Source organism: Triturus cristatus, chromosome 3_1 (assembly GCF_964204655.1).
Source record: "Triturus cristatus chromosome 3_1, aTriCri1.1, whole genome shotgun sequence".
Taxonomy (NCBI): domain Eukaryota; kingdom Metazoa; phylum Chordata; class Amphibia; order Caudata; family Salamandridae; genus Triturus; species Triturus cristatus.
Window position 1 is genome coordinate 700,742,749 of NC_140583.1, and position 23,739 is coordinate 700,766,487.

Sequence of the window (23,739 nt, forward strand, 5' to 3'; positions counted from 1 at the left end):
GCCATGTGTCCCCCCCCCCAAAGGACTGATGATATGGACTGGCCATTGGCCTTTGTGAATAGTCTCGTTTACACATTATTATTTGATGCTGATGCTACAGGAGTTGGGGTTGTGGGCATGTGTTATGTTTCAGGGAAATGTTGTAGTCTGCTGCTCATGGGGTGGAACCTGGTATCTGCGTGCCATCACAAGGTCTCTGCAAAGATTATTTGTCGTGCATGCTCTTTGTGTTTGGAGACATTGTCCCAAGGAGTGTTCCTTCCTCTGTGGCACCTGACATCTTCCCTGCAGAGAGTTGCACAATTGTTGTGTTGCCCTGTGTCTACATTTCCTTTGTTGGTGATGGATCCCTTCAACTCTGGCCATGCCTGCTCAGCAATGTCTCGGCTGCATCGTCTGTGCCATATGGTACTTGTTCTGCTGGGTATTTGAACACCTGACTCACAATTGTGGGCATTGTATCTGTGGGAACTCCACCCTATTCCTTCCATGAGAGACAACATCTTGGTGGCTGGCCCAGCACCTGAACATTCCTATCAGTCCTGGGATGTGTGTGACAGTGTGTGTTCTGTTTGGCTCTCTTAGTTTAGTAGGCAGTGACATGACTATACAGTCTTGTGGCATGATCTCAGTGTGTGTATTGTGCTGCATCTGCCAGGGGTGGGTATGCATGTGTTATTTGTCTTCACACCCACATGTGGTGTGTCATGCAGTGGGGGAAAGACATCCATCCTCCTGGGAGTGGGACACTGCTGTCAGTGATGTGTTGTTATGGCACTATCATCATTGTCCAAAGTTAGGGATGCGTCCATACACCCATGGAGTTGTGGTCATCTGATAATGATGTACACCCCCCCAGGTCTCTGTCCACTGCTGGGAGTCCTATGCACCCACTCATATATGTCTGTCCACTGCTGGGAGTCCTCTGCACCCACCCCCATGTCTCTGTCCACTGCTGGTGTTGATATGCACCCACCCCCATGTCTCTGTACACTGCTGGTGTTGATATGCACCCACCCCCATGTCTCTGTCCACTGCTGGTATTCCGCTGCACCCACCCCCATGTCTCTGCCACTGCTGGGATTGATGGGCACCCACCCCTCACACGTCCCTGTCCACTGCTGGTATTCCCCTGCACCCACCCCCATGTCTGTGTCCACTGCTGGTATTCCTCTGCACCCACCCCCATGTCTCTGTCCACTGCTGGTGTTGATATGCACCCACCCCCATGTCTCTGTCCACTGCTGGGAGTCCTCTGCACCCACCCCCATGTCTCTTTCCACTGCTGGGAGTCCTCTGCACCCACTCCCATGTCTCTGTCCACTGCTGGGATTCCTCTGCACCCACCCCATGTCTCTGTCCACTGCTGGGAGTCCTCTGCACCCACCCCCATGTCTCTGTCCACTGCTGGGAGTCCTCTGCACCCACACACATGTCTATGGCCACTGCTAGTGTTGATATGCACCCCCCATGTCTCTGTCCACTGCTGGTGTTGATATGCACCCACCCCCATGTCTCTGTCCACTGCTGGGATTCCTCTGCACCCACCCCCATGTCTGTGTCCACTGCTGGTATTCCTCTGCACCCACCCCCATGTCCCTGTCCACTGCTGGTATTCCTCTGCACCCACCCACTTGCGACCTTGCTGTTGTACACTGCTGTCCTGGGCATACACCACCCCGAATTTACAGCTGATGTGCTGCACCAAGCCGTACACCTACCTCCGTGGCGTGTGTACGCCTTGTATCCATCATGTAATGGGGCTGTAGGGGTGCTGGTGGTACCGCCCGTACCCATGCTCTAGGGGCGTGGGTACGGGCCGTACCACCATTGTGGCGGTGCCGTAGGGGTACGCGTGGTACAGCCCGTACCCATGCTCTGGGGGCGTGGGTATGGGCCGTACCACCATAGTGGCGGTGACGTAGGGGTATGAGTGGTACGGCCCGTACCCACGCTCTGGGGGTGTGGATACGGGCCGTACCACCATAGTGGCGGTGACATAGGGGTACACGTGGTACAGCCCGTACCCACGCTCTGGGGGGCGTGGGTACGGGCCGTACCACCATAGTGGCGGGGACGTAGGGGTACGTGTGGTACGGCCCGTACCCACGCTCTGGGGGGCATGGGTACGGGCCGTACCACCATTGTGGCGGTGACGTAGGGGTACGCGTGGTACGGCCCGTACCCACGCCCCCCAGAGCGTGGGTACGCGCCGTACCACCATTGTGGCGGTGATGTAGGGGTACGCGTGGTATGGCCCGTACCCACGCTCTGGGGGGCGTGGGTACGGGCCGTACCACCATTGTGGCGGTGACGTAGGGGTACGCATGGTACAGCCCGTACCCACGCTCTGGGGGGCGTGGGTACGGGCCGTACCACCATTGTGGCGGTGACATAGGGGTACGCGTGGTACGGCCTGTACCCACACTCTGGGGGGCGTGGGTACGGGCCGTACCACCATTGTGGCGGTGACGTAGGGGTACGCGCAGTACGGCCTGTACCCACGCCCCCCAGAGCGTGGGTACAGGCCGTACCACCATTGTGGCGATGACGTAGGGGTACGCGTGGTACGGCCCGTACCCATGCTCTGGGGGCGTGGGTACGGGCCGTACCACCATTGTAGTGGTGACGGGTACAAGTCGACTAGGTAGGTAGGGATTGGTGGACACGCCCCCCCCCCAGTGACCAGAGCCTGGAGGTCATTTCTGTGCAGGACATATGTATATTTGTACTTGGGTGGGGGTAATGTTTCCTGCCCCAGCCCCCCCACCCCCCTTTGCCCCTGGGTGTTGTTCTGACCTTCTGCGGCGTCTGCGTCGGTTTCTGAACACGAGGTCGTAGGCTATGAGGGCCGGGATGATGCATAGGTTGGGGTCCATCGCTGACCGTCGCGTACCGGTGCTCCTTCTTCGCATCGTCCTCAATTTCCCGGCAGTTTTTGGCTCCCGTAAAAATTCTACGTGCGGAGTGACGTAGGCACGAATCGTACTTGCTGGTTCGTAAAACGCTGCCTGACTCCGTCCGGACGTCGCGTACGCGCTGTCCAGATTCAGATTTGTATGTATTTTTTTGCCAGTCGGTGTTTTGTACAAATCGTACGGAAATTATATTTCTGTACGAATCGTACTTGCGGATTTGTAAGGTGGTTTTCCCGGGTACGAGTCGGACGGAGAAAACGCTCCGTACGACGGTTCGTACCCGGGTTTTACAGGATCGGAATCGGCACCTAATTGTGTAAATTCACATTTTCATGCACTGTCAGTGTAAAGTACTTAGGTTTAGCTGTAATAGAATTTTGGGGGAAACATATATACTTAACCGTGTGATTTTTTTTCGCTATTGCATTTAGTCTTATAGAAAGATGTTTTTGTCAACTAAGAATATAATGATATAAATTTGCAGGCAGTGGTGGTGTAAAGTGAGAGAAGAAAATGCAGAAGAACGAGCCTTGATCTTTGGCTACCGAGAGCTGGATAGGAATTGTTGTCTTTAAGTCTCAATCAACTGATTAGGAGCATCTCGAGATGGAAGTAAAATAGTTTTGAGCAAGGGGAGTGATGCTGTGATGCCGACTGGTTGTGGAGAACCTATGGGCCACATGTATCAAAGTTCCATTTTGCATTCCCTAAATACCGAATTTTCGGTAATTGCTATTTAGGGAATGCACAATGGTATGTAAGAAAATAGCGATTCCCTAAAAGTAATTCCTACAGAGTCACAATTGCAATTAGGGAATCGCTATTAGGAAATGCTACTCCATTCGTTCCAATGGGTCTGAAGGATGAGATGGGAAACCCCTCCTCAAGAAACAAACAGCCGACCCAACAGACCTGAAAAACTACCGGCCCATCTTTCTCCTCCCCTTCGCGGCCGAAGTCACTGAGAGACTAGTAAATGTCCAGCTGACCACCTTCATCAAAGAGAACTCCATCCTAGACACCTCCCAGTCCGGATTCCGCTGCAACCACAGCACCGAGACCGCCCTCCTCACCGCCACCGACGACATCCGCATGTTACTCGACCAGGGACACACCGCGGCCGTCATCCTTCTAGACCTCACAACAGCCTTCGACACCATTTCACTTCGCACTCTCACGACCAGACTTCATGACGCAGGGATACAAGGAGCCGCACTCGACTGGATCCAATCCTTTCTCTCCGGCAGAACCCAGAGGATCAAACTCCCTCCCTTCCTCTCCGAACCCACCGACATCTACTGTGGAGTACCCCTACGATCATCGCTCAGCCCCCCGCTCTTCAACATCTACATGGCCCCCCTGGCCGCCATCGTCAGACAGCATGGGCTCAGCATCGTGTCTTACGCCGACAACATCCAGCTTATCCTCTCACTCATGAAGAATCCCGGAGACACCAGTCTCTGCTTCCAGGAAGGAATGAGGAACGTGATAGCCCGGATCAATGACAGCTGTTTGAAGCTCAACTCTGAGAAGACCGCGGTCCTCATCCTCGGACCCTGCACCTCCGCCTGAAACAACACCTGGTGGCACTCCGCCCTCGGCAACCCACCCACCCCTACAGACCACACGCAAAACCTCTGCATCATCCTAGACACCTCCCTCTCCATGAACTGCCAGATCAACGCCGTTGCTTCCACTAGCTTCAACTGCCTGCGCATCCTCCGCAAGACCTTCAAATGGATCCTAGCGACTGCAGAAGGACCGTCACCCATGCGCTCATAACCAGCAAACTGGACTACGGCAACGCCCTATACGCCGGAATCAACAGGAGTCTCCTATAAAGGATCAAGACTATCCATAACGCCACAGCCAAACGCGTCCTCGGGACACCGCGTCACGAACACATGGCCCAACACCTACGAGACCTCCACTGGCTCCCCGTCGAGAAGAGGGTCACCTTCAAACTCCTCACCCATGCCTACAAATCCCTCAACATCGGACCTAAATACTTCAACGAGAGAGTATCCTTCCACGTACCAAAGAGGAACCTCCGTTCTGCCGACCTCGCCGTGGGAGATGTCCCCCTCATCCGCAGGAACAGAACAGGTGGGAGAGCCTTTTCCTACATCAAGGCCAAGACCTAGAATGAGCTCCCGGTGAACATCAGACGCTTCCCGACCCTGCACACATTCAGGAAGGACCTCAAGACCTGGATCTTTGACTGATCCGGAGCTGCCCCCCCCCCCCCTCCAGCGCCTTGAGAACCTTGTGGGTGAGTAGCGCATTTTATAAACCCCTAATTGATTGATTGGTTGATAGATATTTGATGGCCTGGTAGCTGAATGAGTAAGATGGGGGAACATTGTAGGTAAATGTTCTTGATTATTGAGATATGAGTTGGGGGGAAATTGTGGCCAAGTGTGTGACTTATGACGGGTGGGTTTGTTATGTGGTAGGTATACAGTGGGAGTGGGTAGAGGAGTAAGTAGTGTACCCAGTCATTCCCTGTAGGCCCTCAAAATGTTGGATTTTGGTGTGGGAGTTAGGGGAGCCAGAATCCCTGATTACGACTGGTATCCCAACATCAAAATTAGGTACTTAGGAGATTTTTTGCCAGAATGGAGAATAACCACACAGACCTGGAAAAAGTGTGTCCTTTTCAGATGTTTTTTCTTAATTTCTGGAGTCAAGCTGCTGACATTTTCCACCTGCAGAAATGAGGTGAAAAATGTTGGCAACTTCGAATATTATTTCACACAGACATCGTGAAGCATGCAAACATACAGAGCATAGTGGACCTTTACCTCTTTATGGTTTCTGAAACAAAAAAACACAATTGTATTTCTGTTAAGGGGTAATTTTGGCCCCTTTGTATGACATTGTCTCATGCTTGTATTAGCTGGTATTACCAACTACATACCGAGAGATTCTAAAAATAATTTTGATTCTGAAGAAAGGTTGCTGACCCTTGGTGGCACTAGATACAGGCTGAAACATGTCAGCCCATTGATGGTAGAGGTAATCATACCCACTGAACATCCCACTGTTTTTATTTTTGCCAAAGCACCTTGATAGTAAACAGGATTTCGGATCCTGAATAAAATCTTAACTTGCATTTGTAATTCCTTAGTAAAAGAGCTTCCCTTACAAACTGCGTTGAGCCCACCCACTCACACTAGGTATAGTGGGTGAGGATCCGATGATGAAGCGTTACACTGGTGGTACCTGTGGGTGACTCATAATGACCAGTGCCCAGTACCTTTACTTACGAGGTCTTCCTGATCACTTGCAGTGTTGTGGCAATGGAAGGAGACATCAAAGGGCAGATCTGCAGATATGCCCTCACATATAATATAATGCACCCTGAATTAGGGCTCGAAGGCCTGCTGGTGGGTGACTTACATGTAGTATATACAGTGTGCATGTGTTTTCAAAGTGGTTTTCACTATTTCATGCATCCTGAAATGGCAGGCAGCATGCAGTTTTTGTGTGGGTCCAGTAGTTCAAATGGGGGGAAATAAGTGGGGGTACATCTGCAAATAAGCCCAGCTTCCTAAACCCTCCCTTAGTACTGGCATATTCTTTATAGCTCTTTGTCTACATTGTTGACATTCCTGATACAGTGGAGTCTACCCTGGATAGAATGCTTGCACTGGGATATTATTGGTAACTCTTGACATTTATTATTACGCTATTACCACTGCTGCCTGACGCATTATCCTGGACTATTGGCATAACCTGCCTCCATTCATCCAGGTACTCACTTATTAATCCATTCGTAGACTTACAAATGCATCCAGCCATCAATACAGTTAGTTATTCAACTATTCATTTAACTTTGAACCCTTCCACCCTGTTCTTGTCAATGCTCTCAGTCACATACTCATTTATCCACCCATACACCCATTTAAGCAACCAACTCTTCTCTCATTAGTACACTCACCCACTTGCCCATCTACAAAACCAGACACAAAAATCATTCACTTATACTTGTTAATTTAACTTCCCTAATCATTTGGCAAACCTGTAGGACACAAATATCTTCAAAAGTACACTGCAGCTGAAATAGCAGCAAAAGTATTGGAAATTGATGTGGGCTTGGATTTTGGGATTTCGCCTAATTGGATAGGTGCCCTTGGGTGACAGAAGGATCACCATTTTATGTTTTTTAACCTGGTCATTCCATAGCTAGAAAGGATTCAAGTTGGTAGGAAGGCAAATGGAGAAAAACAACTGGTGTACTGTTACAGGTCGGTGTTTCTTTATTTTATTTCAGACAGGCAGTTAATGTCTATTAGTAGAAAGCCTACAAACAGGCAGTGTGTTAGTTATAGTAACAGCTTTGTTACAAATAGGGTAGTGGTGTCACAGTTGCCCTGTCGTCTGAGCAGAACAAAACGGCTCATCATATTTCCCCAGAGAGAAGAGGCGCACTTCCCAAGGCCACTAAATTTATCAGCACCGACACCTCCCCATGGAGGGAATTGTTGCAGGCTGGAGCTCTGCCTCACAAGACAAACCGAATGACCAGTACACCAAATTGAGCTCCACATATAAGCACTGAGATGTATCTTCGATGTTTACCAGCTGGCTTCTTTAAAAAATAAAAAATAAATCGGGTGGTAGCATTATGCTCAGGTAGGATCCCTTCCTGAACTGATAATCTGAGATACATTTCAATAGTAATTTATTTTTTCAGCCATGGGTCTAGTTTAACTTTAGGGCCAGGGGAGACTTTGTTTTAGCTTGGAAACCTGACCCCTACTGGTCAAAAGCCACATGTCAAATGTGAGGCGCTGCCTTGCCTTTTTAGACAAGATCATGTGCCTCCTGGGACTTGTAGTTTAAATAGTTCCACTGTAAATTGTCCCACAACAGTCTCACCATGCAAAGTGATCTTGCCTCGAAAGCTATGAATGGCTGAAGGTGTCAAACAGAACAACTTATTTGTCAACTTTGGTGGTATTGGGTGAAAAGGACCACAGTCTACTACATCACCTCATTCCGTGACATTATAAAGGGACCCATCCTATGGCCTTGCTCCTCTACACAGTCCTGTTACTTCTTGAGGATTCCAAGCTTTACAGTGTATGACTAGGGGCAGGGCAGTCAGAAGAGCAGCGCCGAGGAGGCCTTATTCCTTAGGCCCCATGCTTGCACAACAGTTATTTCAATATGGCAAAGAAAGATTGTACTCTTAATATGACGACAAAGTTAAGATGGCTAACACCACCAGATAGAGCTCGATGTCTGTCTCGGCAGGAAATGTTTTCAAACTTGGAAACAGGTGCTTCTATTATTGCAGGGCCCCGATGAATTTGTTTACCCCGGTGCCCCGTAAAAACTTCCTGATAGGTCTGAATGGGAGTACTTTATCCCCTATATTATACCATTAATGCCACTTAAAAGGTCATAAAAAGTCCTGGGATTGACAAAATACAAAATACAAATGTTGCTGCCTTCACGGACATCATGTTGTGCTAACGTGTATTTCAGGTGCACAGTGCGGTTCAATATTTTTGACGAATTAATTTTTGCACAACATTAGCATGGTGGGTGATATCAGAAAAGGACATTAAAGAGAAGAAAACAAAATGTATATCTGAAATGCATTTTAATTTTAACATTATATCTGTTCAAATTTAGTAACATTCGAGATGCTCAGATCTAACATCATAGTCAATGTGTCCAATTCAATGTTGTACAGAATACTAGGTCCTTGTTTTATTTTTAATGTAACCTTTGATTTCGCTTTTGGTATTTCAGACCTGTTTTATCGCAATCAATGACCTATACGAGGCCTTCGAATTATTTTCAGACTATCCTTCCTTGACGTACAAAATATGGCTAACAGTCGCAATTCGTACAGCACTACTCATTTTCAAGGAAACATTAGAATATCAGGTAAGTCTCTGTCATTGTCAAACTTATTTCATCGTATGACAATTTGCATGGCTCTAAAGCAATGTTACCTCGCTCGCGGAAGCAGGCAGTTGCATAGATTTATGACCGAGAGTGTTGGCTTGTCATTATCACACTTCCTGTAGCAGAGCCTCAGACCGAGTTCAGTTAGAAACTGTGTCTAAAGGTTGTCTGGCTGGCAGAAAGGAGGTGTCCCAGCAAGCTGCTCGATTCGTGGCAGATGGGCTGCACTGGGGTGCAAACAATCTGGAAATGGTGGAGTCTCCTTAAAACAACACACGTCTTTCAGAGGCGGCTTCTTCGTAATGACAGAGAAGCGTCGCCCCACTACTCAAGAGCCAGCAGATAAAACATAAAATGACAATAAAACAATTTTATTATTATTTTATTTTTATTGACATTTTATTTTTCACTGACTGAGCCGATGCGAGTCTGGGGCAGGGCCATGCCATCCTCTATGCCTTCAGAGGCAGGGAGGAGGAGGGGTGGGCACTTGTAAATTCAGTGTCAGTTTGGCCGGCTGTCATAGGCTGGCCAAACCGACATGCGCACTTATATTTCTCCAACCCAGCTGTGTTGCACAACTGGGTGGAGAAAAGACACAGGCTCCCTGTCCCCGAGTGAGCCTCAAACCAACCTGCTCAACCCAATCCCAACACTTCTCTCATGCTTGGTAAATAGCATGAGAGCAGTGTCTGGATTGGGTGGGGAGTCTGGGAACCTGCGTTGTGTGGCCCATGAACTGACAGGAGGAGAGGAGCCCCGAAGCGGCCGTTAACGCATGTAAGTCTTTTTTTCGAATTTTTATTTTCCCGACCTGCCCCTAACCCCTGTGCTGCCGCACCACTTTTTATTGGCGCAAGTCTCCACTGGCATTTTTATCAGAATTTCATGATTACTCCCACAGATGAAAGCCTATTCTTTAGCAAACTTAGCTGTTATGATAGTGAAGCAGCAAGAAAAGCACTGGGTGCCAAGGTTGCGGGATTGCCCATGGTATGGCAGGCTGAGTCGAGGTATGAGCAGCCTGCAGAGATCATTGTGTGCCCTGCAGTTTTCAGGGGATTATAAAAACGGCATGATAACTCTGGTGGTTAAAGCGTTTAGCAGCGAGATCTGTGATTTATCTAGTCACAGTTTTGACATGATAAACTAGCATAGAGGGTTAATGTTTCTGCTCCAGAGCACAACGTGTGACATGCAGAACACAGATTTGTTTTTTTTCTTGTAGATTGCTTGCAGGGTTGCTACTTTTGTCACAGAGGCCCTTTTGTTACTTGGAGTTCATAACTTACAAGTCTAATATAGCACATTGAGCTATGAAATGTCATAAAAACACTGCATGCAAATTGAAAAGTAGAGGTTTAGGACATTATTATTTTTCCCCTCAATCTTTCATTATTCTAAGGTTGCGAGAAAGGGTTCCTTTGATTACTAATACAATTGTATTAGTATGACAGCCCCAATCATTGTGTTGCATTTCAAATCTTTAGTTTATGGGCTCATTTACTAACACACTGGTTTACATTTCAAAAGCTGGTGCAATATGTTGTTTTGGGGCTTTCTTTACAAATAAAACCTGAATTGTGTTAGACAGTAGCTATAATATAACACAAGGAAGCACTATTCTCTACTTTACGTCAAGGAGGCATACCTTAGGTGGTGCATGGGCTCTCCCATGCAACCTTCCATTGACCCTAATCTCTATCTACTAGCTTTGGTAGAATGGGATTTGTATTTAAAAAATGATCCCTCCTTGAGGTAGGTGCAAGGTCCAAGAAAAGATTTATTATCTCCAAACCTTTCCATCTTTGTCTAAGCATAGACCTTTTGTGCTGGAAGGGTGCTGTTCCAGGATTAAAACCTATGCTTGACACTATGCATACACTCTTGCACTACGGCGCAAGGGCATGTGCATTGACACAAGGCAGGCTAAGATACACCAGCACTAGAGGAAAGAGCAACAGCACTATATCATAGTAAATATGGTGCTATTGGGTACTTTCCTTTTCACGCAACGAAGTGCAGCAACTTTGGCTACCGCACTATAGGGAAACTGAGTAAATCTGTCCCTTTGTTTCTCCAGACCAAGCACTCTTAATATATAATGCCTAACAGTATAGATTACGTGACTTCTTCACGTTGTAGAACTCATTGTCTTAAGTAACATTTCATATACATTGATTGACACACTTGCATCACTCAATATCTCTGTATAATATGTTTGTGATGTAAAGCTCTCTGACCCTCTATAACGGGACTAAGTACCACTATAAAATAAACAATTGTAGGAGAGGGTCTAAGGAGAAATGGGGGGCATCATTTGCAGGTGGAAGAAAGGGAATCTGTGAAGGAAGTTAAGGAGGGGACGCCAACAAACATTGTCACACAGGGCACCATCAACACTATGGACATCCCTGCTTTGAATGAATTTAGGCTGAAAACAATCATGGAATGAGGTATGCCTTCTCACATAAACCTGTTAATTAAGACGGGTCCCAAAATTTGCCCCGTCTCTGAGAAGATCAAGAGTAGCCTGCAAACCGCCTAAACACTTCCTGTAAAAGGCAGTTCAGTATGCAATATGGGGAAACACTGTCAAATCCTACATAAACTTTTATTGCCAAAAGCAGCCCTGTTTCCTTTAAGGAAAAATGGCTGCATTTAATTAAAAAAATGTTTACTTTATTGAAAATCAATCACAGACATGGTGGACTGTTGATCCTTGCAGGCTACCATGTCTGTAATTGTGGCCAATCAGATTCTAGATGCAATGTGTGACTTATATAATGAATATTAATTAGGTAAGTCAGAATACAGTTCTATTTTGTCTTCCAATTCTGCTTTTTACAAACTGACCTAAGAGTACAGAGCTTTATTCGTGTAAATCTTTACTGGTTGCACATTGCTACCAGTATTTTACGACTAGTAAATAATACACCTGGTCCAAAGTGTTCCTAATTAGATAATGGTATCTATCAAACGGATGTTGCAAATAAAACAAAAATAAAAAATTCAAAGAACAACTGCTTTTGCACATTTGAGTTGCCATATATAGGGGAATGATGTATTGGAAAATAAATTGGTAACACTGCTGGTGAGAAAAGTGCCTGTCAGATCTCCTTTCAGAGGAACACAGTCCAAGCAGAAGCTAATAGGCCCAGCCATGAGGGTTATACTCCTGATGTCTCGGGGAATGGCCTTCAATGGATCTTGAGTAACTGGGCCAAGAACTACCCGTTCAGCACTTGACTCTCAGTAGTAACCTGGGTCAAAGAATTCTAAGTCTTCTCGGGAGAGAGGTAGATGCAAGATGCACAGACTCACCACTCAAAACACGTCCAGCAACACAAAAAAACAACGTTGAGCCAGATCCTAGCTATTATTTAAAAGAAAAATTGTATTTAGATAAGAACACAAAGTGAAATACAGCACACAACAAATAATACACACAATATTTGTAAGTCTGGCACGCTAATATTGTCTAAGTACATCCCTGAGACCCTCTTGCTTATCCATTCATGTGAAGTGATAATTCAGATTAGGCCCAGCTAGAAAGTACGTGCCTTAGTAGTTCATGATAGCTTCTTAAACAGAGAGCAAGTTCTCCTAGGGCTTGATGGCCCCAGTCAAAGTATCCCAGCATAATGGCTCTCCTAGACAGAGTAAGTGTTCCTAGGGCTTGATGGCTCAGCATACAGTCTTACCCCCTCTCGCATGGAGCGGTGGTTTCGACAGGCCCAATGGGATGAGCAGAAATCTGATTTCTGCATTGAGGCAGCAGGTGTCTTTGCTGCACTTAATCCTTAACTAATTTTTTAATAATTGTGTATAGTCTGTCCATACCTTCCACTTTGCCAGTCCTGATGAAGACCGGCCATGACGCCTTTTGATTTGCGCACAATCCTAGGTCGAAACGTCGACTTGTTTTTAGGCCATGTCCTTCATTTCCCTCACCCTATGACTAAAATAACTATTACCAGGGTCATTAAGGAGGACATATATACCTACTAAAGGACGAACCATTGTTTTTGTATATATAGATGTAACAAACTTCTCTACATTACACTGATATCACCACTGTGTCACTTTGTCTTACTTTATTCACATGTCACCTCTTTCATGTTTGTGGACATAATCGTACATATGACAGCCATATATGTCTGAATCTTGTTCATTTATAAAAGAAACAAAAAGTGAATGTTTACATTGTATAAGTGCCTTTATTTATGTTTATTTGGGGTGTTTCAGAACTGTTTAACTATCATTATGGATTAATTGACTGGTCTAAAACTTTATTCTGGCATCATGCACAAAGCAATTGTTTGACCCGACAGCAGCCACTGTAGATTACTTATTAATGCCCAGGTGCTGAGGGCTACCCTATAACCACTAGTGAGCTCTTCCTTGTTACAACACTGTACCAATGAGATGCCCCTTATCTTCACTGCGGGCCCCCACCCCGGCATATGGCGGGTTCGCGAACAGCGCACTGAGTGCAACGGCCCCTTTGGATCACAACACTGCACTGACGATAGCCTACTTTTTCACGGGGGTGTGACCAGGGGGACACCCCTTATCTTCACCCAAACTCCCTACTGGCAACAGGTGTTGTGAACAGCTCACAAAATGCAGTGGGTCTTTTTGGTCACAACACTGCACAGGTGGCGGCCCGCATATTCACCCTTGTGCTGTATCAGGGCAACAGCCCTTATCTTTCCTGAGTCCTCCATTTTGCAACAGAGGAGATTAATAGCAACAATAGGGCGGATGGCCCCATTGGCACAATGGTCCTCAATGCAGAACCAAAATCTCACACTCAGGGGTGCATTTGACAGTGTCTCCACAGGGCCTCACTCCCTCCGAACGCTCTCCTCCACCTCACAGGGTCCTCTGGTCTTGACAGGCATGCAGGCAGTATTTGTTCTCCAGGGTGAGTGGTCTTGGTTCTCCTGAGCAGTGTCCCCTCAGTCCTAGTCACAACCAGCAGAAGTCATGGTGAGCTTCGCCACACGGATATATAGCTCTAGTTTGACAATTATGATAGGCTCAGGTTCCCCTTTTTATAATCCATTTCCAGACACAGATGTGTTTTAGTTTTTGAGTCTTTGAAGCTCATGATGGGATGATTGCTCCCATTGAAGACCCACTCCTCTGTCCTATCTTTTATCCAGGAAGCAGTCTGTCATGGCAACAGCGACTCCAAACTTGATAGTACCACAAACAAGCCATGGCAGTGACGAGAGGATCACACCTGGCAGCCTCACTGATATATGCGTATGAAAAGGTTACCAAGGCCCACAAACCTATTCTTCATGATTCCCTTATCAGCCTTATCTCCTTCCTGAGATGTGCCCGGGTCCCACTGACCAGGGATCATTTCAGAATCCAAGAACCCTTTTCAATTGTTTAAGAGAGTCTGGCTATCCCTTCCTCCAGTGTGTTCCACTCAGCTCTCAGTAATGCAGGCTAGCCACAAATCTGTCAGAGATGGCTCCTCCACATGCCTCTCTAAGTTCCTGTGCTTCCAAGATTCCAAGACAAAACAAGAGGCCTTTGTGTACTGTACCATACACAAGCAGACATACATTACAACACGCACATGCACTCGCACATCACTAAATATCATAGTGTAAGCCAAGAGTGAGTTAGGTACACAGCAGCGGAAATTTACATGAGTGAGCTGGTAGACCCCAATTCAGTGACAAAGATAAAAATGCCTGTCCACTCTGCTGATCACAAAAACGGCAAGCGGCCACCACTGCACTTATGCTTCTGAACTCTGGGTAAGTAAAGTAGCCCTTTACTACTATCAGGGCAACACTTTGCTCGTCACCTTTGGTCTAACAAGACTGCAGTCTGTGAGACAGGCTTAAGTTAAGAAATGAACGGAAAAAGGAGAATTCAGTCACTATGGGGGACGAGGAAAAGAAAAGCCGTCAAGGAAGGACTGAGCGTTTGATAACTTACTGGTGAATGAATCCCGGGTGAGACACGCAAGGACAACACTGTCAATCGTTATTCAAATCATCGCACATAATCAAGTGGGAGAAAGACGCTCCGCGCTGAAAAGGAGAAGAGAATGTTTAGTTTAAGTTAAAAAGGGCAGGACTCGACCTTCATAGCAATGAAGCGTAACCGCGTGCAAAAGAAAGGGCATACCTTGCAAATATTTTAAGCTGCGCCCGTACGGCACTGGAGGTCTCTCGGCTGACAGAGAGAATGTAATTTGCCTGGGTCAACGAATCTGCAAAAAAATAAAGTGGCATCAATCCAGACTGCTAGCGTGCCTCAAAACCTAACAGAGCAAGAGGAAAAGGGCCAATGTATTCATTCTGACGCCAATTACCTAATTCGTAGTGGTGAACACGTTTTTTCACACAGAGCCAGAGACGAGTGCTTGAGAACCAGCACTTCCGTGTTTGGTCTAAATGGAATCCTGGGTAGGAACCGGAATTCTGGGAAATATAGTGATGTAGTTCCAAGGGGACAATGTGGCTTGAAAAGAGGGTTTTTTTTGGAGAGTTTTTTTTGCGCTGCTGCAAAAGGATCTTCAAAGCGTGGGCCATGTTCATAGAATCGCCGAGTGTTTAGAAACAAAAGGGGGTTCTATTCGAGATATTGAAAGAAATGTTGAATGAAGGAACACTTTTCATGTGGACTGATCCTGTTACAAGTGTGGGAAATAATGCGGTCCGAAGACTCACACCCTTATAATCTGTAAATTTCTGATAGTTCATTCAGTCCAGAGATCGCAGTGTCGAATTTTACGATTAGCATTGCTTCCCGTTGTGAGAGCTTGAGCTCAATGTCGCCCCCTCTAGGGTCACGTTCCATTTTAGAAATGACAGTCCAGCGGAGATCTTTTTCCACATGCATCATTTTGCGCCAATGATTGACGAGTGGTGCAGTCTCGACATTTTTCCTAATTCGGGACTTGTGTTGCGTTATTCTCTGTCGGACCTCCTGATTGGTTTTTCCGATGTATAACAACGAACAGGGACAGATTATTCCATAAATCACGTTTAGTTTTACAATTCGAAAAAGTGTCATGCTTCCAATGGATCCCTTTGTGGGAAAACAACGAACCACCGAACGTTTGGTTGCAGCCTTGTAAAAAATGTTTTGTTGTATTCGGTGTTTAATTGGTCGTCTAATTGAAAAATATTTTACAAAATTCATTCGAATGACAAAAAAGATATACTTTATAAACACATGGCATTTCAAGGAAATAGAATGATTTGAAATACTACAGTGTGAAGGTAGCGACCACTGGCCTTTACAATTATTAATAAAGACGGAACAAGAGTTGGAAAGAGAAAATGTGATTCCCTTACAGATTGAATACCCCAGACGTATAACTACATGCATAACAGAGGATAGCCTGAAATTGGTTAACAATGTAATGATCGATTATAAGGCTGTGGGTGAAGTGGTGCAAGATGACACAATTTTAACCCAGTATGAGCATACAATAGAGCAGATTGTAAATTGTCTAAAGATTCAGATAAAAGTAGGGCCGGCCATTAAGAAGAAAGCAAGAACAAATGGCTGGTTTAATAACGAGTGTAGGAAGTTAAAATTGAGGGTATGAAAATGGGAAAGACAGCTAAGGAAAAGGCCAGATAATGGAACATTGGAGAGCCTTCGAGGGGCAAAACAGGTATATAAAAATAAGCTGAGGGACAGTAAATTAGAATATATGGCTAAAAATTGGAATACAATGTTAGATGTGATAAAAACAAACAATATAAGATCTTTCTGGCGCCTGGTAAAAGAGGGAAACGTACAGGAGGAAATGCGGTGTTTAGTGGGTGAAGACGACTGGGCCAGCCATTTGAGTAAACTGTACAATGGTCCAAATAGGGAAAAGACCTTGGAAATAAGGTACGAGGAGTCAGAACTACATGGGCTGTACTTCTCTATTCAAAACATAAAAGAAACTATCCAATCCATAAAGGTAACTAAAGCTGTAGGGCCAGATAACCTACCTGCAATCATATAAAAAAATAGCACTGATTGGTGGGCAAGGTTTCTAAATGCTACCTTTCAGCATATTATAACTTCGGGTGTTTTCCCAGAAAGTTGGAAGGGGGCGATTGTGAAGCCAATTTATAAAAAAGAGGATGCTACATTACCCCAGAATTATCGCCTAATAAGTTTGTTGGATGTAGGGGAGAAAGTATTTTCTAAAATACTACTAGGCGTAGTGAAATCCTGGGCAGAGCAGTATAACCTAATTCCAATAGAGCAAGGTGGATTCCAGGAGGGCCATTCAAGCATTGACCATTGCCTCAGTCTCTGGGCAATGGCAAAGAAGGCAATTGAGGTGCGAGGTAACCTGTTTTGCTGCTTTGTAGACTTCCGAGCTGCTTTTGACTCAGTGGATCGTAATCTACTGTGGAGTATGCTAACAGAGCTCGGAATCAACAAGGCAGTACTAGCTCTAATCCAGGAAATGCACTCGAGTAATTGGGCGAGGGTTATCTTGGACACCCAGGGAACTCTATCTAATAAAATCAAGATAATGAATGGTTTGCGGCAGGGCTGTGTCCTAGCCCCACTGTTATTTTCCTTATTTTTATCAGATTTACCCAACACATTGAGAAGGGCAGGTGGGGTAAGTCCTAAAATGGGAGGTACTCATATATCTTGCCTGTTATATGCAGATGATTTAGTGATAATGGACATGACAGAGCTGGGCTTGCAAAAAAACCTGGATATCGTTCATGCATATTGCCTAAAAAAACGCCTCCCTGTACTGGAAATTGGGAGATGTTAGAGTGGAAGAAGTGGACAGATATAAATATTTGGGTAAGTGGTTTGACAATAAGTTAAATTAGAAGGATCACATACAGGCACTCAAATCAAAGGCGCTCTCTTCAGTATGGGGCCTCAAACAAATTAAACAAAAATATGGAGGCCCCTCCCTGCAGCCAATTCTATTGGCTTTTAATGCATTGGTACGCCCACAGTTCCAATACGGTATAGGGGTATTATATATGGGAGGTAAATCGGATTGGAACTTAGAAGAGGGTAAATGCGTCAAACAGCTGCTAGCACTCCCCTCGGCAACAATGATACAGGCTGTACAAGTGGAATGCCACCTTATGACCTGGAATTTCCGGGGTATACAAGCAGTATTGAATTTTTGGCAGAGAATGAATGGAGAGGGGCCTGCCAAAATAGCAAAACTCTGCAAAAATGAAATAGAGGCTAGTGAACTAAATTGGGCATCCCAAGCTAGAATCAGGCTAGACAAGCTGTGTGTTAAACTATCCCTAGAACCAGACCAATGGAGGTCAAGGCAGCAGATTCCCAAGTCGGCGTTGCGTGCTATTATTAACTCGAAGGCACGAGAGGAAGTTTTGGGTTATTTGAGGAGTAAATCATCCTCCCGGTTTTTGATAAACGGGTGGACCAATGACCAAATATTCCCCTATATTGAGGCTATGCCTAATCCAAAACTTAGAAATATAATCTTGAAATTTAGAGTGGGCCTGAACCCATGTAACACAGATCGGATGATAAAATTTACTATAATGAATAAACAAGGTCTGTGTACATGTGGATTGCAAGTAAAATGCAACGGCCCACGTATTCTGTTGGATTGCCTGTGGTTCTTACAAGAACGGAAAATATTTTTGAAACCCCTTTTTACTGCCTATGATACTTACAGTAGGGATCAAGCGCTTAGCTTGCTGATAAATATGAGATTTTTAACCGTGATATGTGCAATGGGAAGATTTTTAATTGCTATACAGGAGTCGTTGAAGGAATTGGTTGTATAATTTATAAGGGGCGGGGTAGATATGTGATGTTACCCATGTTTGGGGATACCTCAGGCCTCTGTTATTTATGGTGGATGTACAAATGTATACCCAATATACAAATGATTCCTTCCCCTCGCTGATGATGAATTAGGTACTCCCTATGGCTTGCTAGAGTTTCCTCGTTCGATTTTATCAGGATCTTATTGTGTTTTATATTGTTTTAATGTTATAGGGTTTGTACAAATCAGATTTTAATTTTATGTATTGTAGTTCTCCCTTTTCATGGCTATAAATGCCAAATAAAAATATAATAAACAACAAACGACGACGACGACTACAAAAGTGCCATATTTCACTAGAGCATTCTTTTTGGTTATTATTTTAATACAAGGGGAGGTATAAAGAGGAATAATGTTATCTGTCATAACAAGGTAACTACCATTTTAAAAATCTAAATTTGACCATAAATACTTGGAATCAATTCCCACTCATATAGCTAAAAAATTACACAGGGATTGATTTAGAGTTTCACGGGCAGGGTACTATGAGGAAGGACATTACACGATCCACCCTGTTTAGGATCGGCAGTGTAAATCCATTTTTCCTGTCTTAAGGAAGCTGACTTTCTATTAAGCATACTAAAACGAGGTACACTATGCAGAAAGTCCAGGCGACCCTTATTGGCTTACAGGGGCTTGCCTAAACAATCCCAAAGTGCTCTATTTCTGGTAGTGTAATCGAGCAGTTTAGGCTTATCAGAGTGGAGTGTTTTAAAAAAATATATATATTTGTATTCTATTTCAATTTTCTGAGGAACATACAACCAGCACAACGTTAACAGGTCTCAGTTAGGTCACTCATGGAAATTCCCCAGTGGTCACACATTTTGTCAAAGCGTAACGAGTGCTGCAGTAGACGGTTCACTCCCCCTATTGTACTGAAAGGATCAAGGTTCTCCCACAGCACTTCCACCGCATGTCTCCGTTGGCCATCCGGCCACTACTAGCTCTGCTCTCAGTCACCTGTGGTCCAAGTGCTGGAGCAGAATTTTCTGTGGAAAATCTATTGGGTTTTTAAGCTCCGGTTTGTCTATTTGTCATAATTAACATTAATAATCATTAATTATTAATTATTGGTTTTGTGTAAGTGTTTTTACTTATCAACATGTACGTATTAACAAGAGAGAACTACACGTGGGGACGCGTATGTGATGCCTATTAATAATAATGTGCACGTTTAAATGTTGCTGAGTGCTGTTTATTTTAAAGCACAAAACGCTTTCGAATTAATGCTTTCCTGTGTTGCAAAGGCTAGATAATTACATACACATAAGGGTATTAGTGTGGTTAACACTGTTTAATCACTATGCTGTGGTAACGTTGTTTTTGTCTCTTTCAATTAAGATGGTCTATTGTGGCCTAGCGGAAAATGGCTGCCGTTTGCAGCCTGGCCTCGAGTGAGTGATTTGTGATGAGAGGGCCTTGCTGAATATGGTCACGAGACATCTGACCACAGTCCTTGCCTGGTTAAAACTTTCCGTGAGGACAGCAGCAGTTCTGGGCGAGTTTCCAGATGTATCGGAACAGCCTTGGAAGACAAAGGAGCCATAAAGAAAGAACTCTGAGCTCATTGTGTCATCGCCGAGGAAATGTGGATGTTAAAAGTTACTTTTTATTTTTGGTTCCTGTCCTGTCTTTTTATTTTTGTGATTTTCCTGAGCGGAGATTTTCCAAATGTAGCGATGCTACATCCTTTCCTTCTCGCTTTGCTCAGAGGTTCAGCGGACGCGATGAATACTTTTTGTTGCTTTCCTTTGTTTAAAATACTATAAAAATTGTTAGCCTAGAGAGGGTCTTTGCCACTTTGCCATTTTCTTCCCAAACCTGCGCTGGTGAGGATCTATGAGGACGGTGACTCGAGAGACTTCTACTGAGAGACCTGTCCTGACCCATTCTGACATTTAGCTAGAATAGGTAATTATGAGAAAAATGATTTATTCTGATTGATTTTCTTTGACTAATTTTAGATAAAGCATTATAATTTTGAATACGGTGTTGGTTATTATTTCTTGTCAATCATTGAGTACTTTATTTTGATTATTGTTGTATAGATTGTTTAGATCATGTTTCAGGACAGTTACAATAACCAGGTCTTATCGACCTCGATATAGATGCAGGGTGTTTGGGAGTTTTCTTTCCACAGGTTCAGTGCTGGTAGAGTATTTGAGCGTATGTTAGTGAAATGGGCCCTAGTGTATGATGAGTGTATGTGCGTGTAACTGTGAAATTACTCTATCTGTGGAAGTAGGGATATTTTATGCACCCTGATCTCTATCAATTTCCTGGTAGCAGAGTTAGGATGGTTATTGATGATTGTCTTGATCTGATTAGATTGCTTGTACATTAGCTTATTGATTATTGATTATTGATTGATGTTGGTATATGTACTAATACTATATGTTGGAGTCGTCATGTTGAGTTATATGTAGTGCTTCTGGAACTTGGGAGCTAGTAGCAGTTCCGTAGTAGGGCAGAGGGAAGTATATGCTGCTCTCGGGAAAGACGGGATTGTAGGAAAAAACGTGTGACAATTGAAGTTGCGCGTCACATTGTCTGGGTTCGGAATTAGTGACATTGTCGTATGTTACTATTTGATTTATTTCTGGTATATAAGGAGTGCGTATGGTAGCGAAGGTTATCTGTGAAACTCTGGTCTTAAGTCCCAGGGATCCGTAAGGTTCACTGTTAAAGCTTATCGCGGGAGAAGTAATAGGTATTCTCTGAGCGTGTTTGAGGAACTGGGCAGAGGTAAGCTGCTTGGTTGATGTGTGTTATAATTCTGTAGTGGGACAGATTGTTCGCTGTTCTCGGGAAGCAGGATTCTGTGTGTATGTACTATATTTTTCTTGTATGAATGTGCGTGAATGCTTACACATTTAGTTGATTGTAAGACTCTTTGGACAAGTCCTAGAGGAAACAGTTAATGAATGCATGATAGAAGGGCAGAGTAGAGGGATGTGCTACTGTGTCAACGGGATTCTTGTGAAATAGATTTTCTTTACTATTCTGTGGTTAGCGAAGCAGACAATGGAGATGTTTATATGTTGTAACTAATAGATTTTGTAGAAATTTGACACGAAGTCTACTGAAGAATTTTGTAAAGGAGGGGTAGACGAGTGACAAGAGACAGGAGACAGGCGACTGCAGCGACTACTGACGTCAAACAGACCGCGCTCTGATTGGATATTGGATCAGAATAGTGTTCGCGCTGGGATTGGTGCGTTGGTGTGAGCCGCGCAAGGATTGGAAGAGCTATTCTAGTGACGTAGACGCTCCAGGATTGGTGCGTTAGTGTGAGTCGCGCTGTTATTGGTTGAAAAATCGTATTGTATATTTATAATACGGAAGGGATTAGAAAGTTTTGGTAAACGCTAAAATGTATTACCAAGAAGAGAAAAAGAAAAATAATTCTTTGGAATAATCAAAAGGTGGTTCGACAAGGATAAGGATGTTAAGACGAGAGAGGGTGAATTGTTACCTCCAGCGAAAACACCTGCATCCTTCATGGCTGCGAGATATGGGTATCATACCTGTATATGGTTGGAGAATTGGGTTAGGTATACCAAAGAGGATGGTGTTCTAGCATTTCCAGAACATGGTTCATTTAATCTGGCCGTGTTGAGAAATTTACGGGAAAAGATGTTATGTCTTGACCCAAGACCAAGGCCGACACAGTTTGAGGCTTTAGTGGAATGGGAAGAGGAAGTACATGAGCGAGAAAAGCAGAGGTCTGGAGGACATTACAGGTATATGTTCGGGAGGAGACATGATCGTGAAACTCATCATGATCGAATGAAAAGATGGCGAGATGCTAGCATGTCAGAGGGATTATATCCTATGAGAACAGTTGAAGAGGGAGCAGAAAGGGTTCCTGAGGCAGAAGCGAGAAGATATGGAGTTAATGAATATGAGGATGAGGTCTTGAATGACATGATTTATAAAAGACCACCTCCATATAGACCAGACGAGAGTACACCAGTTGTTTCTCCGATAAGAGATACAGTGCGTATCATTGAGACAGAAAATGTGACACCTGAGTTAAGAAGTGGTAATCCTTTCAGGGAGAGAGAGAATCGAGGTGGTGACGAAAATACAAGAGAATTGGCCAGAGCTACAACAGAGCTGACTGAAAAGATTAGGGAGTTAACAAAGAATCTGGAAGCTGTTACGGTGCCTGTAACCATAGGTCCGGTTATGCCTGTGTTTGACAAACAGAGGACAGGTGAAAATGGTTTGGTGATTCCATATGTTGGGAATAAGTTAACAAGTTTAGCTGGTCCCTCAGGAGATTCAGGAAGAAGGACAGAAAGTAGTGATCTGAGACAATCCAGACATGACACATGTAGTGAAGGACTGGATGCTAGTGAAGCTAGTTGTTCAGGGATGCCGATTTTAGAACCGCAAAAGAAAGTGGTTCCAGTGAGAAAAACTACTGAAATAACAGCTGAAGATTTGAATGATTGGATGAAAGTTCTTCAGAAGAGGGATAAAGATTCACAAGCAATTGATGTGGCTAGGTTACGTGTGGAATTAGAAGAGCTTGTTGCAGGGACAGTTCCAACAGAAATTCTTAAAAACCATCATGATGGTGAGCTGTTGTTTATGTGTAAAAATATTACCTGGAGAGCGAGAAATACACATGACAGGTTAAGAGCAATAGCGAATGAACAGGGAGTTGACATTGATAAGGTGAAAGCTTTGCAGAAGTCTTACAGGATGGATTTTACAGACAAAGATATTGAAAATTTGAATGGTACTGGTAGAACAGGACAGATTAAAGAAATGGTCGCATTATTGCGAAGATGGGGAGATGTAGAGAAGTGGAAGGATAGGTGGTACAAGAAAAGAGAAGAATCCGGAAATAGAACTTATTCAGCATATCCTGTGAGAGAAAAGGAGAAACCAGTGGATAATTATCCTATGAGAGAAATACCTGGAGGAGGATATGTACATGTTCCATGGACCAGACAGGATATTTTATCATTTACGAATGATTTCCCTCGATTGAGAGAAAAGCCCGTCGAGTGGTATAGGCAGGTAGACAGGTTTGTGAAATTGTCAAAAGTG

General features: G+C 44.4%; 1 protein-coding gene across 1 annotated transcript in view; it reads left to right on the top strand.

Annotated features, from left to right (window-relative positions):
• The window catches only part of LOC146860813 (sperm-specific sodium:proton exchanger-like), a 4,738,575-nt gene that overhangs the window by 4,489,446 nt on the left and 225,390 nt on the right, over nucleotides 1-23,739 (top strand). The window contains exon 20 of the mRNA XM_085646173.1: nucleotides 8,685-8,822. Coding sequence (XP_085502299.1) covers nucleotides 8,685-8,822 — 138 coding nt within the window. The remainder of the gene's footprint in view (nucleotides 1-8,684; nucleotides 8,823-23,739) is intronic.